We start from the raw sequence: 17,600 nt of genomic DNA, 5'->3' as shown, positions 1-17,600 counted from the left end.
AATCGAAAGCGACCTTTTACACGAATTTAACAAATGTCAAAAATAAAAAGCCTGACGCCGTCGTTAGTAGGACCTACCTCTTTCAAGTACGCCAACCCCCTACAATACATCTACGCCAATAATATAGCCAGGCTATATTTTGCCATGCTCAATTACATCATCATGACGTCATGATAGTCTAAAAAAATCTGAATGGCATATAATCAGCCGTAGTCTTCAAGGACTTGCGTTACAAAACAGTTTAATTCAACATAATCAGAGTGAATTAGTTGCATTTTTAGCTGCATTTATCCCTGAATTCACAAATCGATGTAGAGAAGTGAGTTTCATTAAGAGATTTGTATGATATCTCGTTCAATTCATAAAAATCCGTTTATATGTCGGGTTTTTTTAACCTATTTTCTAAACATAAAACTAAAAGCTATTTGAACAAGACCCTCCTGCATTTTTCTTCAAGCTGTGTATGTTCAGTATGTTTTACACAACTCACCCATCTACCCACCCTCTCCGGAGATAAAACATGAGAACCATGCAAAGGAAACATTATGTATCTTACACAATGCACTCTTATAACTGCAGTCGTTTCCTACAAGACATGCTTCCCTAGTGAGTCTTCATCTTTTAAATTTAGCATTATTATATGCTTGTTCTGATGGAAAATTTCCACATGGTAACTTTTAATTTTTGCCTATTACATAGCGGTGAAAATAGACTCTTAAGCAACAGCAGCGCCACATTTACATGTACATCATGTCATACCGATCAATCCGTATGCAACGTTCATCTTGAGCAGCGACATCAATTCTTGATTCCGTATGTTCTCCACTACCCGAAGATAAAGATGCTCCCATCCGTACGACTTCAGGAGTTTGATGCCTTGGAGGATCTCGTTAGAGTATCTCAGTCGTTTATCAGCAAAGTACTAGGGGAAATGATAGTAGTTCCTCTTGAGTAAAAGGTAGGGCGACAGTGCCATTAATTAAATGCTGCGGGTATTGAACGGGCGATGTCACTCCTTAATAGGATTTTTCATACTAAAGCCCGTGGAGCGACACTTGAACTCAGGCAAAAGTTCTGTTGGCCACCTATTGCCGTCATCCAAACCCACTAGACTGTCATCAATTTTGTTTTACTTAAGCCGAGAAAGCAGTGACATACCCTTGTTCAGGCGCGTTTCTACAGCCAATTTGGGGTCTTTGCACATGACGTCAACTTTCGCTGCTGCTTTTTCATTTTTACATTTTGGGGGCGGGCTACACAAAGGTTTAGGTGGGGCTGTAGCCTCCAGCTCCCTCCCTGGAACTTTGCCTGCATTTATTTTCTAAATTTCTCTCTCTACACATAGCAGACTAAGAATGCGGGTGATTCACAATAGTGCGCCTCCAAGAGTCTGCGACGCGTTGACAATTCACAGTACGCGAAATCTGTCGACCCGATGCGCGTTTGGAAAGGGTCTACAGATTTCGCGCACATGATTGGTCAATATGTTGCAAAGTCTTGGGGGCGCTCTATTGTGAATCGCCCACATTGCTGACAGTACTTTTCTAGTAGTTAAGGAGCATGTCGCTCTAATGTCTGTTCTGGTGTCATAACGTACCAATAACCCCAGCCACCCCTCACCCATCTCACCCAAATATCAATTTTAATTTAAACTTTTAAAAGACAGAATAATTCATTGATTACCAAGGCCCTCTTCTGATGTTTTGCCATGACTTTGGCAATATATAACTGCATCGGAAATACCACAAAGTAGACGACAGCTCCTAGAAGTGACGCCACGCCAACAGCTTCGTACAAGAGATACAGAACAAGTGCCATCTGCACAGAGAAATAATAAAAATAGCATTGTGATCACATGGTAAAATGTGGTAAAATCGAACGAGAGGAACTTGATTCAAAAAGGTGCGCTATAACACTTGCTCTGCATGACCTGCTGTCTTCACGGACTGAACAGAGCAGGCTGTCAGAAATTACCATATATACCAACAAAACTGGATTTGCACATAAAACGGCCTGTGTGTTTTTTGGATAACCACAGCCGGTGTCTGTGAAAGCTTGAGGTCATTGATGTTACAGGAATTAATTGGCAGGCCTGCTGGCCTCTTTATCAGTTGGTCAGACGGGTAAGTCGATCTATCGATCGAGCAGGCGCGGTTCTACAGGGATTTACTTTTGTCCAGCCCCTCCCCCAGGCAAAATTTTTTTAAAAAGTGAAAAGAGCAGTAGAGAGAGTTAAAGGGTGGCGTAAAAAATATAGAACTGCGCCTGCGATCCAGTCAAATATCGATTGACAGTTGAATCATTCGATTACAGCTTCTGTCGATCGATCTATCAACCAGTCTATCTATCACCTTGTTCGATAGGCCTATTTTTCTGAGGCCAACATTTCAGCATATATGTATGATAATAACGAATTCAACGGAAACAAAGTTTTGTTTACGTTGAAAACATTCAAGACCTGAAGCAAAAGGTAGTCCGTTCTACTGGATGAAAAAGTTAAATCACACTTCTATTTTTGCTTGAATAAGAGGTTAAATGAAATAATTTTATAAAAGGTTGCTTTTTACGCTGTTCCTTTAAAAAAGAGAAAATACAACCATGAACTAAACCCTATGTAGACCCCCCAAAACTAATAATCTGTTGTCGTGGATAGGGGCCTAATTATACAAGCAGTATATAACAGGAACAACTGGTTAAATAGGCTTCAAAATTTACCCGGATGATCAGTTTTGTACTCACCAAAAAAGGCATGATACAGAGGTACTGAAGGTGCTGAAACATGTAGAGCAGATTCATAGCGTCGGTCGACATGTGGTTGGTGATCTGACCCGCTGTCATTTCTCCACCGGTCGAGGCAAATGTTGCGAGACTCAATGACTTCTCGTATACCAATGTCTGTGAGGAGAGGGAGTGGCGTAACTACGGGGGGGAGGGTGTACAGTGGGAACGTGCCCCTCCCAGCAGATGCCCACCCCCGGGTGCCCCCATTTGAAATCTGTGAATACTCTGCGTTGAAAATGCAGCTACAGCTTATTTTCTTGCGGTGCTTCCTTGAAAAAGAAAAAATGTGTGCATCCCTGGATGCCCCCAGACATTCAGGCCTAGTTATGCCACTGACGAACAGATATTATAAAAAACACCATATTATCACAACTAACAAGAAGTTGTTTCGAGAAGAATGGTCTAATGAATGAGACTAAGATTGATAATAAAGACTTGGTAAGCAGTTAGCCGACCATTTAAATTTACAGGAGGGTCTCTGTTATTGGCTAAACAAAACAAAGCGCATCGGCAGGGTTTGGTTTGCGTTTGCCCGTTTTCGCAGTTTAGGTTGAAATGCTCTATTAGGTTGTGAATGTAGTGAGACATTCGCCTATTTCAGGGGTCATAAATTAAATTTTGTGTCAGAAATTGGGGGGATCAGGAAGTGAGAGTTGTGTGGGGATGACTTGCCCCGCCGTGGAAATTTGAACATTTCGTGGGATGGGCTGACACCCTATGTCATTATATAGGGGCGGTGTTCATAATACAGATTTGTAAAATGTATTACATTGCTGAAGAACAGCGTATTTATGGATTTTTTATTCTCTGTTTTTGAGTGACATTGAATGCACTTCTTCCCCTCCGTAGGTCGTAAGGATACCAGGCCTGAGTGATTCCCGGATCAGGGGGTAGATCCTGGAACTTTTCCAGGGTCGGTGTCAGGCCAGCGATATATTTATGCCTCTGTTTTTTTGGACAAGGGAAAAGCACCATGAAACATTATACACATCATGCATTGCTTACAATGGCGTTGGTGCACTTTAGTTACTTTCTATTATTTTCCCCATTTTTTCTTTCCCTTTTCAACGGTAGTGGGGATGTTGGACTTACTTCAGCTGGGGAGCGGGAGGACATATGAGCATCAAAACCCTAAGAAAGCATCACTAGCAAAATAAAAGCGAGAGTGTCGGGACCGCGAGTAAGGCTTTTGATATTTGTTCTCTCTCAATATCATGCTGAATGATGAAGCCGCATTTCACTTTTGAATTTGCCCCCCCCCACACTAGAAGCTGGATATGCCGCTGGTTTGCGAGTACAGGTACCGTATTTCAGAAATACACGTATCAGTGTGCCGTCCTCGTTGACGTGTGAAAGTATAAAGTAAGGGTTGTCATATACACCTTTAACATCGCCGCTTGATTGGATGCTAGTCAGAATACTTAGTACGCGTGTGACAGCACGAGTCGTCAGGGTAACGCCTGGTTGGTGACTAATTGTGGTATAAATGTACAATATATAAAGGCGCCCTCAGGTGCGACACAAACCACATGTTCGTAACACCTGCTATCGAGACGTGGAGTAAGCCACGCTGTGAAAGTTTGGCGAGGCAAAGGACGTAGGTTAAGTTAAGGGGGTCATACTCTTGAACCGTACAATCTCCATCAAGGACGAGAGGTTGTGAGATTAACTTAATGAGTTGTTTTCCCGTGGCTGGCGGAGCCAAAGTGCATGGGAAGTTCTGTGCATAATGAAACTGAGCTTAAGTTCTTAGTACTGCTCTCAGTGAAACGTTAACGTGCTAGGGATTGCGCCAGCTAGAGTCAAGTTGAGTGTTTCTCGTGAACATTGGGTCAGATGAGGCTGACACTAGAGATCAATAGTCAGTCGGGCGATATTGTTGCGGGTAATATGGCATCTCGAGGTTTAGTCTGCGTGATCTATTGCCTAGGATATGATCCAAGAGGTTTACAGAGAGCTCATTGACCCTGTCAAACCGTAAACTAGGTTATAGTGGAGACAATATCTAACCTGTGGTCACATGATTATTGTGAAGTGCAGTAATTATAGAGGCTTTCAGCGTGGAGGTTGATTCTGTTAACTCTCCGCTGTGAGGTGTGCTAATTGGGTTGATGCTGAGAGAAGTTTTGGTAATTTCACAAAGTTACTGCAGTAACCCTCAGACCCAAGCGGAATAAACCTCTCGGGGCGCGTGATATTGGTGTGCACATTGGTGACACTTGCTCATAATTTGTGTTGTATCTATTTGAAAGAGAGGATCAGAGTAAACCAGCTGAGAGTCGTGTATATAGCTCTCGTATGTTCCTCTCTAGGCAGAGAGCTATTCAATCTTTACCCGTTGGTATACTGCCGACAAACGGGTAGGCCTAGAACCACAGTTCTCCGTTCGTGACAATTTCTCCCTCCTTCGACGTGTAAAAATTACCGCTCATACCCTTGGGAGGCTAGTAAATATTATTGGGTAGGGGGAAAACCACTACACGCTTATCCTGAATAGTTCTCACTTTATCCCGCACTGTGTGATGCTTATTGGGTTTCAAATTATATCATCTTAACGCAAGCATGCTGAAGCGACGTTGGATATAAATGAGTCCCACCTACCTGTATGCTTGAGCGAAGACACATGCCGTAAAATGCAGAGTAGAAGAGGGATTTGTTTATTGCTATGAACTGGAACGACACAGCAAAGAATGTGATTCCCATTAAGACAAAACCGTTGGCTACAAACTCAGAAACATCGATGAAATGAGGATCCACCTAAATAAAAAAAGAAAACAAATTCATGCAACTTGTGAGAAACACTCTACCAAAGGTAAATATCTAACCAGCTTCTTACCTGACGCTTTCCAGTATTCACAGGGGGCGTAGAGGGAGGGTACCCCTTGTAGAAATCGTGCCCCCTTCCCTTGGACTCTTAAAGTATACCAAACCTCTGTACAAGCCACGGTTTGTTTATTTCAGCGCCAATCTGAATTACAATGTGTGCACCTCTGGTGCTCTCTCGAAATCTTCACCCTTAGTATAAAAAAGCCACTGGCGCGTTCAGAGGCAGGTCCAGCTTCTACCAAAAGGGAGGTGCAAAATGGCGATTAAACCTGAGATGCCTCGACCAGACACGAGCAAATGGCATAATAGCCCACCCCAAAATATTGAAATCATCTCGATATTCTGGAGAAAAGAGGGGAGAGGCAAGTGTCACATCTTAAAAACTTGGAAGCGGGGCCGCCATCTACAACGCCCCCGAATTTCCCGAGATAAACTTTAGGTCATCAAATTGACCCAGCCAACGTGTCATAATTGTGCTGTTGTTATTTATTGAAATGTTGGAAAGTATTGAACTTTATTAAAAATTGATAATGTTTTAAATTGTACTTTAGCAGGTCCTAATTAGAAACTACTGTTGTTTACTGCAATTGGTGCAGGCTTATCAAAATAAAAAAGAATTCTTCGAATTTGCCGTCGCCTTATTGGGAGGTATTACTTCATGATGAACTCAGGTTATTTCTGTCACTATAATTCTAAATATCTCACCTTTTCCCCATTGTCCTGTTTGTAGTAAATATCCGCGACATACAGCACTATACCAGACACGCAGAGTGGGCCTATAAGACCGGCAGCGTCGCTGGCCAGTTTCAGAATCCCTACCCAGGCCATCCTTGCTCCGTAGATACGGAAGATGACTTTACCGAGAGAGGGCTGTTGACCTTTGCCCACAGCATTGTGCTGATGAGGGAAATGAGAGGGAAAACTGGGCATCTTATGGAAGGATATTATTTTGCAAAACCAGCTTTCTGTAAGGCATCGGAATTGAATGCACTGGCAATTGTATGCCAAATCATAAACATATTTCAGCTTTGGTCATTGGTTAAAAAGGTTTCACGACTTTAGTAATGACTCTGTGACGTCATTGTTCCGACTCAATGAGGACAAATGGTTGGTAGATAGAGCGCCAGCTCGAAATAGTGGGAAATAAACATGCGGTTTTTGGCCTCTCAAATAAAAGTGAATTATCTATTCCAAAACATTTTGTTGTGTGTAGTGAATAGATTTATTCTCCTCTAGAATGAGAGAGAACAGCACTAGTGAGAAACATGCCAGATGAGTGGAAATGACTCCCACGTTCTCTTTTGATGTCTGTAGAAGACTTTTTTTTTCAATTCAGGATTTTAAGGTATAAAAAATCATGTACGGTACATGGAAAGTATTTTAACACAATGTTTATGTATCACCACCATGGCCCTGCTTGATATCATGCTGAACACAGTAGCTCAGAAAGTCAGAATTAAACTGTTGCAAGTTATTAGAGAGAGAGCTGCGCTCCGCATGTAAAATGTTTCGCCGAATTCCCCATGCGTTATTCTAACTTTATGTCAGAGCTACATGTGAGAGGCAAACACAAGGACGTTCCTATGAAAGAAGCCGTTGGCGGGATTGAGGTCGGTTCATACTTCAGGCGAATGCGAAGCGAATTTGACGTCACGACAACTTGATAGCAAAGTTTCGCTAGAATTGAAATGAGTTCAACCTTTACGAATTCGCAAAGCGAATGTTTGATCTGACGTCACAAATTCTCGTTTGCTTTCGCATTTGCACGGAGTTTGAACCGGCCTTTATGTTGTTATACTCTGCAGCAATAATTTCAATCATGACCACTCCGACGTTGCGCTGGGTAAAAATGTCCGGTTATGATGGGTTGTAATATTTTTACAGTTAAACAAAATATTTAAAGGATTTCTCCCTACAAGTCACAAAGTTTTTCATACGTGGAAATCCCTACCCCCCCCCACCAAAACAAAACCAGTGGTAGTACCATTTTGGAAGTTATATTGCTTTCAGTTTCTTTAAAATAAAACCAAAAAATGGAAAAATGTTGAGTTGCCCGTCCCTTGCTAGATACGTCAAACTGATGGCCAGTGAGGCACGGATTAATTCAAACGACAACATTAAGTTTCAGTCAGCCCGATCAAACTTAAGTATAACGTGAGTTACCGGGGGGGGCAGGATCGCCTAAGCGCCTTTTCAGGCCACAATGGGGTGAAACCAAAAGCTAATACTGATTTGACATCCATTGCAATCTCGATGTCGGTTTTTGTGGTTGAAATTCCAGCAACTAGGATTGTTCATTTCTTTCGAGTTTATTTCATTATTTTCCTGCTTGTATTTTAGGGCAGACCTGTCTGACTAGGGTAAGTGATGGATCAACCTTTCACAAGAACAGGAGCGGCAGATGCAATGCATTTGTTGCAACTTTTGGGGGTAACCCAAGTAGATATGGGACGTCTTTTTTGAGAGAATTGTTCTTGAAAAATATCAAATTACTCTGCAGTTGAAAGCGAACGAAATTTGTTTTTATAACAAATGACAATGTATTTCCATCAATAAAATGGGAAGGCGAGTGCCGCCCGACTGTGCCACTCCTGGATCTCTTACTATTGAATCACCAATAATAAACATTATACGCCGGACAGCTTTTATACTGAGATCACTGAGAAGAAATGGACCCAACACGGTCGGGATCAGTTTCACCGTCGAAAATTTAAAACACGAATGAAACTAAATCAGCGTCAATCCTGTAGCTCACTGTATTCAAACCTAGAAAACTGCCTTGTGGGTTCTGCGCCCAGGGACATGGAAAAAAAAATGTGGTGAGGGAAAAATGCAAAAGTTATGCGGTGTTGACCAAGCATTCAGGCGCACGGACTCCTGAAATTCGCTACGAATTGCAGTTACCGGCTTCCATATAGGACTCTTCTGGGATCTCGGAGTTCCCGGCCCACCGCACTTCCTCCCTGCCCATCCATTTAACCCCCAAAAGGGTTCGAGCGACCATGCAAGGGAGGAAACGAGACAAGCCCCTAAGCCCTGGCCGCCGAGTGGGCCATAACGTCTCGAACCTGTACTAAGGCGCTCACCTGGACTTCGCGGACAGTGCCAGCCGCAGAGCTTACCCGTTAGGCTAAGGTACTGCTGGTATTCGACGAGGGTGAATTGGAGTCTCTTATAGCTACTGACAGCAAGCGTCGGGAAAATAAAAAAGTCACTTCTGGGATTCGAACCCACCGTCTAACGATCTGATAACAGCGAGCTTAACCACTCGGCCATCTCAGAGATACTGTTTTTTGCTGTTCATGTTAATTAAGGAGATAACAAAGTCATTCAGCTTACTGCACAGAATGTTGCTGTGTAAATACTGAGTGACTGAAACGTTATCCGCCCTGAGCCGAAGTGCACCCTCAGCGGCGAAAGAAAGACGGCGGTACTTAAAGTTTTCCAAGCGGGTTCTAACACGCGTTCGGCGAGCACGCAAAGACCGCTACAAATAAATTCCCATAGACAGCAATGAAAATCCCCACACTTCGCAATTATTTAAAAAATACTCACAACTCTCACAGGTGTTCAGGCTGCAGAGAAACACGATGATCGACATGTCCCCTTTCATTTTCCTTTCAATTTTCGGGGGGGGGGAACAAATGAATTTTTGAGAAATTTTCACCAGAAGCAGACCGCCCCTAAAATGAAGAAAATGTCCCAGCCCAGAAAAGTAGCCATTTTAAAAACCATCCCTCTGCAAAACGGCCAAATAGTGCCATTTTCGGACCCGATTGCATCCAAATAATTTCAAGCCCAAGTCCGGGCCAGAGGTTCAGTGCCATATTTCTCCAATTCCTCAATTCAAGGCTCTCAGAACTCTCTAATGTAGAATATTTGGAGTCTATAACTTTTATTAACGAGCTCGGCGGACATATTTAGGGCCTTTCAGCGAGGGTGCACCCTCAAGGCGCATAAACTTGCCTACCTATGCGGTGCGTGAGTACTAAAGGACTGTCCATTTCATTTCAAAACACGCCCCCTTTTATTCCTGCTCGGAACGGGAAATAGTGTTTTTGATTTGAGTTGAGTTGATTTCTTCACTATTTCCAAAACATCTTATTACAAAAACTAAATGAAAGAAAAGCAAACTCAACGATTTCCAAAAGTAAAAATAGTAGGGATAACGCAAAAAAGTTCAATTAATTTAATTTATTTCCATTGCAGTCCCAACTGATGAGAATTAACCTGACAAGTACAGTAAAATAGATCAAAAATCATCCAAACATTATAGACAAATCAAAAACACAAAAAAACACGTGGCAAAAGCAGAAGTACACATTCAAACAAACAGTGGTCGTCAATATTAAAGGCTCTCCCTGACAGCTTCTCTTAAATGAACCCCAATCAATATGGGTGAGTCCCCGGACCACGTCTATCCGGATCCTGACTAACTTGGTCATACACGCGGATGCGCCAGAATTTGCAGATTCCCATCGGTCGATAGTTGAAGTTGGGCGTATACAAGTAACTCCATATGCACGCAGTGCATGTGCAGTGGACCTAGTTAAAACTTAAGTGACGTCCCACTTGATACACCAGCCTACATGTCCCAACTCTTTCGCAGTGTTACATGAAAGACTCGCCATGTTTGCCTTTTTTTGGGGGGGGTCTCTCGTTTCCTTTACTAGCATGAAATGACAGCCCAATCATTAACCCAATAGTTCTGCAAAATAACACGTGCTGTGCGGTGATCTGATGTGTGGTGTATGGCTCTCCGGACACACTGTCCTGTAAAGAGTAACTCTTTTACAGCAAATTCTTTCTCTGTAAAGATGTGGTTGACCAAGCACTATTTCTGTCATATTATAATTCGTTTTCAACATTGTAGACCTTCCCCATTGTGGTTCTTCTTATAAATCCTTGCATTTTCCCATTAGTCCCTTTTTTTACAGTCCAGTCCGGCGGTGATCCATGAAAATCGTTAAAAAAAACCGAAAAAACCAAGGGGAGCGGAGATTCAAGTTGTTTAATTGAATAGGACCTGGTGGCCTATGCGTTTATGGTTGCACTAGTACTACGCCAAATACGCGCTCGCAGAAAACAGCGCAAAATCAGACCGATACGGCGCGCCTGTTGACTCTCGGGAAGAGGTCGGCCTCCGTTTTTTTCGCTGAAAATTCAAGATTGCGGCCAGAAGATTACTTTTTGTTTGAATGTGATGGGGGTTAGCAGCGAAAAAAAGATTTTTATTAGCCTTTCCCCGAAGACACTCCCCAAATAGTAGTAAAACTATGCGCTCGCGGCTCTGAAGGTAGCCGCCCGCCTCTATATTTCTTGGGGCTTTGTGTACAAGAAATACCCCGACCTGGAAGCTACCAGTCCCAGATTCGGGATTTATAGAAATATTTCCATGACCCCTCCTAATTAGGGCATGTCTTATTGTAAAAAACACGAGGGATCACAAATTATTAATGAGCTCGCGCGCGTGCAGAAATCCAACCATTTGGCGAAACGCATCCTCTCCCACGTAAATATGAAATAGCGCCCTCAAGCTTCGGGTTACATATTACGTACGTGTACCGTCTTTGTGTGTGTGAGACACTCGGGAACTAACTAGTAAAACTGCATGTTTTGTAAGATTATGATCACTTTGACATTTTCTTGTATGTCAGTCGTGTTTGTCGAATTACTTTTTGGGAAGGAGGGGTCTGGTTTTATGCCCTCATCAAACCTGTTTGAAATAACAGGTACATTCGGGAAGTATTGAGTTTGAAAAGGGAGCTACTTGACTATACCGTTTTTCTAACTCCGAGTTCCGATATTAAACTGATGGCCAATGACGCACGGATTAATTCAAACGACAACATTAAGTTTCAGTCAGCCCGATCAAACTTAAGTATAACGTGAGTTACCGGGGAGGGGAACAGGATCGCCTAAGCGCCTTTTCAGGCGACAATGGGGTGAAACCAAAATCTAATACTAATTTGGCATCCATTGCAATCTCGATGTCGGTTTTCGTGGTTGAAATTCCAGCAACTAGGATTGTTCATTTCTTTCGAGTTTATTTCATTATTTCCCTGCTTGTATTTTTTAGGGCAGACCTGTCTGACTAGGGTAAGTGATGGATCAACCTTTCACAAGAACAGGAGCGGCAGATGCAACGCATTTGTTGCAACTTTTGGGGGTAACCCAAGAAGATATGGGACGTCTTTTTTGAGAGAATTGTTCTTGAAAAATATCAAATTACTCTGCAGTTGAAAGCGAACGAAATTTGTTTTTATAACAAATGACAATGTATTTCCATCAATAAAATGGGAAGGCGAGTGCCGCCCGACTGTGCCACTCCTGGATCTCTTACTATTGAATCACCAATAATAAGCATTATACGCCGGACAGCTTTTATACTGAGATCACTGAGAAGAAATGGACCCAACACGGTCGGGATCAGTTTCACCGTCGAAAATTTAAAACACGAATGAAACTAAATCAGCGTCAATCCTGTAGCTCACTGTATTCAAACCTAGAAAACTGCCTTGTGGGTTCTGCGCCCAGGGACATGGAAAAAAAATGTGGTGAGGGAAAAATGCAAAAGTTATGCGGTGTTGACCAAGCATTCAGGTGCACGGACTCCTGAAATTCGCTACGAATCGCAGTTACCGGCTTCCATATAGGACTCTTCTGGGATCTCGGGGTTCCCGGCCCACCGCACTTCCTCCCTGCCCATCCATTTAACCCCCAAAAGGGTTCGAGCGGCCATGCAAGGGAGGAAACGAGACAAGCCCCTAAGCCCTGGCCGCCGAGTGGGCCATAACGTCTCGAACCTGTACTAAGGCGCTCACCTGGACTTCGCGGACAGTGCCAGCCGCAGAGCTTACCCGTTAGGCTAAGGTACTGCTGGTATTCGACGAGGGTGAATTGGAGTCTCTTATAGCTACTGACAGCAAGCGTCGGGAAAATAAAAAAAGTCACTTCTGGGATTCGAACCCACCGTCTAACGATCTGATAACAGCGAGCTTAACCACTCGGCCATCTCAGAGATACTGTTTTTTGCTGTTCATGTTAATTAAGGAGATAACAAAGTCATTCAGCTTACTGCACAGAATGTTGCTGTGTAAATACTGAGTGACTGAAACGTTATCCGCCCTGAGCCGAAGTGCACCCTCAGCGGCGAAAGAAAGACGGCGGTACTTAAAGTTTTCCAAGCGGGTTCTAACACGCGTTCGGCGAGCACGCAAAGACCGCTACAAATAAATTCCCATAGACAGCAATGAAAATCCCCACACTTCGCAATTATTTAAAAAATACTCACAACTCTCACAGGTGTCCAGGCTGCAGAGAAACACGATGATCGACATGTCCCCTTTCATTTTCCTTTCAATTTTCGGGGGGTGGACAAATGAATTTTTGAGAAATTTTCACCAGAAGCAGACCGCCCCTAAAATGAAGAAAATGTCCCAGCCCAGAAAAGTAGCCATTTTAAAAACCATCCCTCTGCAAAACGGCTAAATAGTGCCATTTTTGGACCCGATTGCATCCAAATAATTTCAAGCCCAAAGTCCGGGCCAGAGGTTCAGTGCCATATTTCTCCAATTCCTCAATTCAAGGCTCTCAGGACTCTCTAATGTAGAATATTTGGAGTCTATAACTTTTATTAACGAGCTCGGCGGACATATTTAGGGCCTTTCAGCGAGGGTGCACCCTCAAGGCGCATAAACTTGCCTACCTATGCGGTGCGTGAGTACTAAAGGACTGTCCATTTCATTTCAAAACACGCCCCCTTTTATTCCTGCTCGGAGCGGGAAATAGTGTTTTTGATTTGAGTTGAGTTGATTTCTTCACTATTTCCAAAACATCTTATTACAAAAACTAAATGAAAGAAACGCAAACTCAACGATTTCCAAAAATAAAAATAGTAGGGATAACGCAAAAAAATCCAATTGATTTAACTTATTTCCATTGCAGTCCCAACTGATGAGAATTAACCTGACAAGTACAGTAAAATAGATCAAAAATCATCCAAACATTATAGACAAATCAAAAACACAAAAAACACGTGGCAAAAGCAGAAGTACACATTCAAACAAACAGTGGTCGTCAATATTAAAGGCTCTCCCTGACAGCTTCTCTTAATGCGCGTCAGACAAAAGCACAGTACCTGCTCTCTCTGGAACTCCTTCTTGAGTTGTTGCTGGAGATGCTCGGAGCTCATTCTCTTGGGCAACCTTCCTAAGTCGTCTATCTCTGGTGACCGTTTGTAGCCCAAGAAGAAAAGCCAATTCAGCCACCAGAAGACCAGTTCTGAGGCAAAGTTGACGTAGTCACTGCAGTAGAGCCGACCGGGGGAAGATATGTCCTCCGGTGTTTCGTCCTCCCTACGCCGTGTGCGACGTGACACCTGTCAGATTCGAGAGATGGTCAGCATCGGAAGGGGGCCCAGATTGAGTGTCCTTATACGGCCTTCTCAGTCATGGGCATCAACAGTATTTTCATAGTGTTGTCGAGCACGGGGCCTTGCTTTAAGACAATGTTTACCGGTATTAGGCCTTTGGGCTAGGTATACGTTGAAGTCTCCGAACATTCAAAGATAGAAGCACACTTATTCATACAGGCCGTCAAATTTGTATAGGTCAGGTGCCTAGTGTTCCTACTTGATCAGGACAGGAGTACTACATGTTGTTTTGGAGGATAAACTCAAGTCCCCTATCCGAAAAGAGTGGATTCAATATTTTATTTCATGGCTTTTTATTACCATCCTGATATATTATTTCTGTAAGTGGCTTTGTAATTCACTGGCCTCTATTCACAAAATGAATGCTGTTTGGATCATTTGCTTATTTTTTCTTGCCTCTTTCTGTGTGTGTCTCACCTTTACTCGGATGACATTTAATTCCAACATGAAAAGCACCACAAAGCAACTCAGTTTCAGTACCACCAGGTCAAACCGAGTTATCGTCACCGATCCTTGGTCTAGCTCAAGTAAGTTGATAAGCCTTCCGATCTCTGTCAGAGCCGCCACTGTATAGTAGAAGAGCAGGAGGACGGCCATGCCACCAAGTTGCCAGATCTCCATTTGCTGGTAGTAAGCCAGAGAGACGATCACAGCGACTAGTGCGCAGATTGACGGTGCGTACAGATGGGGCTGAGTAGCCCCTAGACTCTGGATATAAGTTTCATCTGTCAGGATGCCTTCAGCTAAGGAGGCAAGGAGGAGGAATAACAGGAGGATGGACACAGACCATCTTGCGGAATGACCGGGAAACCGGATGAGGTAGTCCGAACTTCTACCTTTGCTGCCCCATGTGCAGCATCCTAGGAACAAGACGACAGAAGACAGGACGATAAATCCTAGGTGAGGAATGAAGTCCAATGCGTCTACAAAACAAGTGTTGTAGTGCCCGTTGACGAGATTGAAACCCCCCGAGCTATCCAAGTCCGTAGAGTTTAATCCACATAACCAATGCCAGCCCTTAGCAGCTTGAGCTCGCGTCATAACTGTTCCTGTTCGCTACTGAAAATCGTAAGTTCTATAGTCACTAACCAGCAAAGATATGTCAAATGTTTAGCCACAGAACAGCCGATCACAAAATTATATTTTGTCAGGGCAATTAGTCAGAAAATACGCCCACTCAACTGGAGGTATCCAAAGGACATCAAACTTTGGCAAACGAGCTCGTAGTAGGTCACTGCCAAGATGGTGAGTCCCCGCTCCTTTAATATAAGAAAATAATAGGTCTGAACTTTGAGAAGAAAAACACAAACCCCACGGCACAGAGCATAAGGGCCTACTCTAAGTATTAGCTTACAGATACGGGTGATGATAACAGACTTAGTCTATTTACTCTCATATGCACTCTTGATTTTAGAAAAACAGTGTAAAATGCAGTCATGTACCCAAACATACTTGCAAATGTTTCTTCCTTTCGGGAAATCTTAATAAGTTGTAAAATGTCAAAACACCACTTGCAAGTGCACTGTTATCAAAATTTGAGATAACGTCTGATCGAGCACAGGTTTTTCCATGTGCATGTGCGTTTCAGGTGGAAACAAAAGAAAACAAAACCAGAACATTTTCCCTCTTGTGAAACAAATAGTAGCTTTAAATACATGCATAAACGATAAAGAGATTTTCCAGGGTTTTCTGCTGATTTGCATTTTTTCTTTATACTCCTTATATCTCGCTATTGTGCAGTGGCATAAATGGGGTACAAATTCTGGCGCATCTGGGTTGCACAAATGTTTTTCCAAGAGGGCACTTACATTAAAGCCAATGACGCTGCTTGTTTTAGGTCGTGTTTATTTTAAGATTAGAAATGGGGGAGTGGAGGGACAGGTTCCCTCGGCTCAGCAGTTTCCCCACTTCCATGGAATAAACAATTTTGTTCACAAAAAGATAAAGGTGATTACACATTATTTCCATTCAGTACAGAACCTGATAAACATTGGAATGTAATCGCTTAAAAGATTTTGTGTATCATGAAAGAAAGATTCATAAAGTAGATGTATAGTGTCGTACTATATTTTTATACTTCCCTTTAGATATAAAAGCAGTTACTAAGCATTATTTACCAATAAGGAATTTCGGAAAGGGTCAATGCTGTTTTAGGCCTCCTTGAAGTAGACTGTAATCGTGGTCGTCGTACCCCCCCCCAAAAAAGGGTTAATCATCATGAACTTCAGTTTGTTTTTTACTTGACACAGGTTTTTGTGCAACCCCACCTTTGCAGTCAATGGTGCCCCATCTGCAAAGAAACAGATTAGGAAGCAGACAGTATTACTACCAGAGGAGGGGGTGGACAATATCAGTGATGAGCAACTTGGGGACATTAATCCAGCAGTAAAGAAAAAATTATTCGATCGAAAAAAAATGAAATAAGACGCAAGGACAGTGACAGCTCGGAACTGAATTTGGACGAGTTATAATACTTTTTGAATTATTTTATTCTATGTATCAATTCAAGAAAACCTCATATCTCAAGCACAAATCTGTGTACAATAGCAGCATTTTTGTCTTACCAAAACATTTCAAAGGTCATGCTTTTGTGTTGTGAAGAATGCAAAATATTGTGAGTGGGGTGGTTTTTCTAGAAAAGCCTGCAACTTTCGATACTTTGTGACAAAGCAAATCTAGTCAATCCGTTGTTCGTGAATCAAGCAATTATTTTGCTTAAGGTAGACCTTTGGAATAGAGTCTGAAAGTATACTTCAAAACATAAATATTTGAAACATTGTTTTTCTTGCGCAGGCCCATAGGCTGGCGGAAGGGCGGGGGTTTATATAATAAATGTTCGTACCATTCGATGTTGTGTTCCAAAGCACTAGGCCTTTGTATAAAAATATGTGTTCACAGTGCCAAAAGTTCCACTTTCGGTTTGACTACTCCCCACCCCCATCTCCAGTCTCCGGCGGGTCTGACAACGTGCCTGTTGCCTGGCTTATCACGGAGTTCATAACATTTCTGTAGCCATGTATTAAAGCGACTTAAGAAAAGGTCCTCATCTTGACGACCATTTTCGTCACACAGATTTCAGTGGAGAGAAACGCTTCTTGATAACTTATTTCCGTCTGAAAACAACTGTCACGTTACCGTTCCTGTTCGCTACTGAAAATCGTAAGTTCTATAGTCACTAACCAGCAAAGATATGTCAAATGTTTAGCCACAGAACAGCCGATCACAAAAATATATTTTGTCAGGGCAATTAGTCAGAAAATACGCCCATTCAACTGGAGGTATCCAAAGGACATCAAACTTTGGCAAACGAGCTCGTAGTAGGTCACTGCCAAGATGGTGAGTCCCCGCTCCTTTAATATAAGAAAATAATAGGTCTGAACTTTGAGAAGAAAAACACAAACCCCACGGCACAGAGCATAAGGGCCTACTCTAAGTATTAGCTTACAGATACGGGTGATGATAACAGACTTAGTCTATTTACTCTCATATGCACTCTTGATTTTAGAAAAACATTGTAAAATGCAGTCATGTACCCAAACATACTTGCAAATGTTTCTTC

At 42.6% G+C, this 17,600-nt stretch overlaps 1 protein-coding gene across 2 annotated transcripts in view; it reads right to left on the bottom strand.

Annotated features, from left to right (window-relative positions):
- Positions 1–15,601, bottom strand: part of LOC110990174 (ATP-binding cassette sub-family C member 9-like) — an 85,473-nt gene extending 69,872 nt beyond the window's left edge. The window contains exons 1-7 of one of the 2 annotated variants that reach the window (XM_087136313.1): positions 14,459–15,601; positions 13,748–13,987; positions 6,313–6,504; positions 5,383–5,538; positions 2,740–2,895; positions 1,684–1,818; positions 760–922 (exon numbers count right to left, since the gene is read on the bottom strand). In XM_087136313.1, the coding sequence (XP_086992439.1) occupies positions 760–922; positions 1,684–1,818; positions 2,740–2,895; positions 5,383–5,538; positions 6,313–6,504; positions 13,748–13,987; positions 14,459–15,082 (1,666 nt within the window). In that variant the 5' untranslated portion in view covers positions 15,083–15,601. The remainder of the gene's footprint in view (positions 1–759; positions 923–1,683; positions 1,819–2,739; positions 2,896–5,382; positions 5,539–6,312; positions 6,505–13,747; positions 13,988–14,458) is intronic. The other variant, XM_087136312.1, reaches the window with a different exon arrangement.
- Positions 15,602–17,600: the final 1,999 nt, after the last annotated feature.

The sequence above is a fragment of the Acanthaster planci genome, linkage group LG04 (assembly GCF_054643075.1).
Source record: "Acanthaster planci isolate LZ-2023a linkage group LG04, COTS_SCS, whole genome shotgun sequence".
NCBI classification, from domain to species: domain Eukaryota; kingdom Metazoa; phylum Echinodermata; class Asteroidea; order Valvatida; family Acanthasteridae; genus Acanthaster; species Acanthaster planci.
This window is presented reverse-complemented; position numbering and strand designations above follow the sequence as displayed.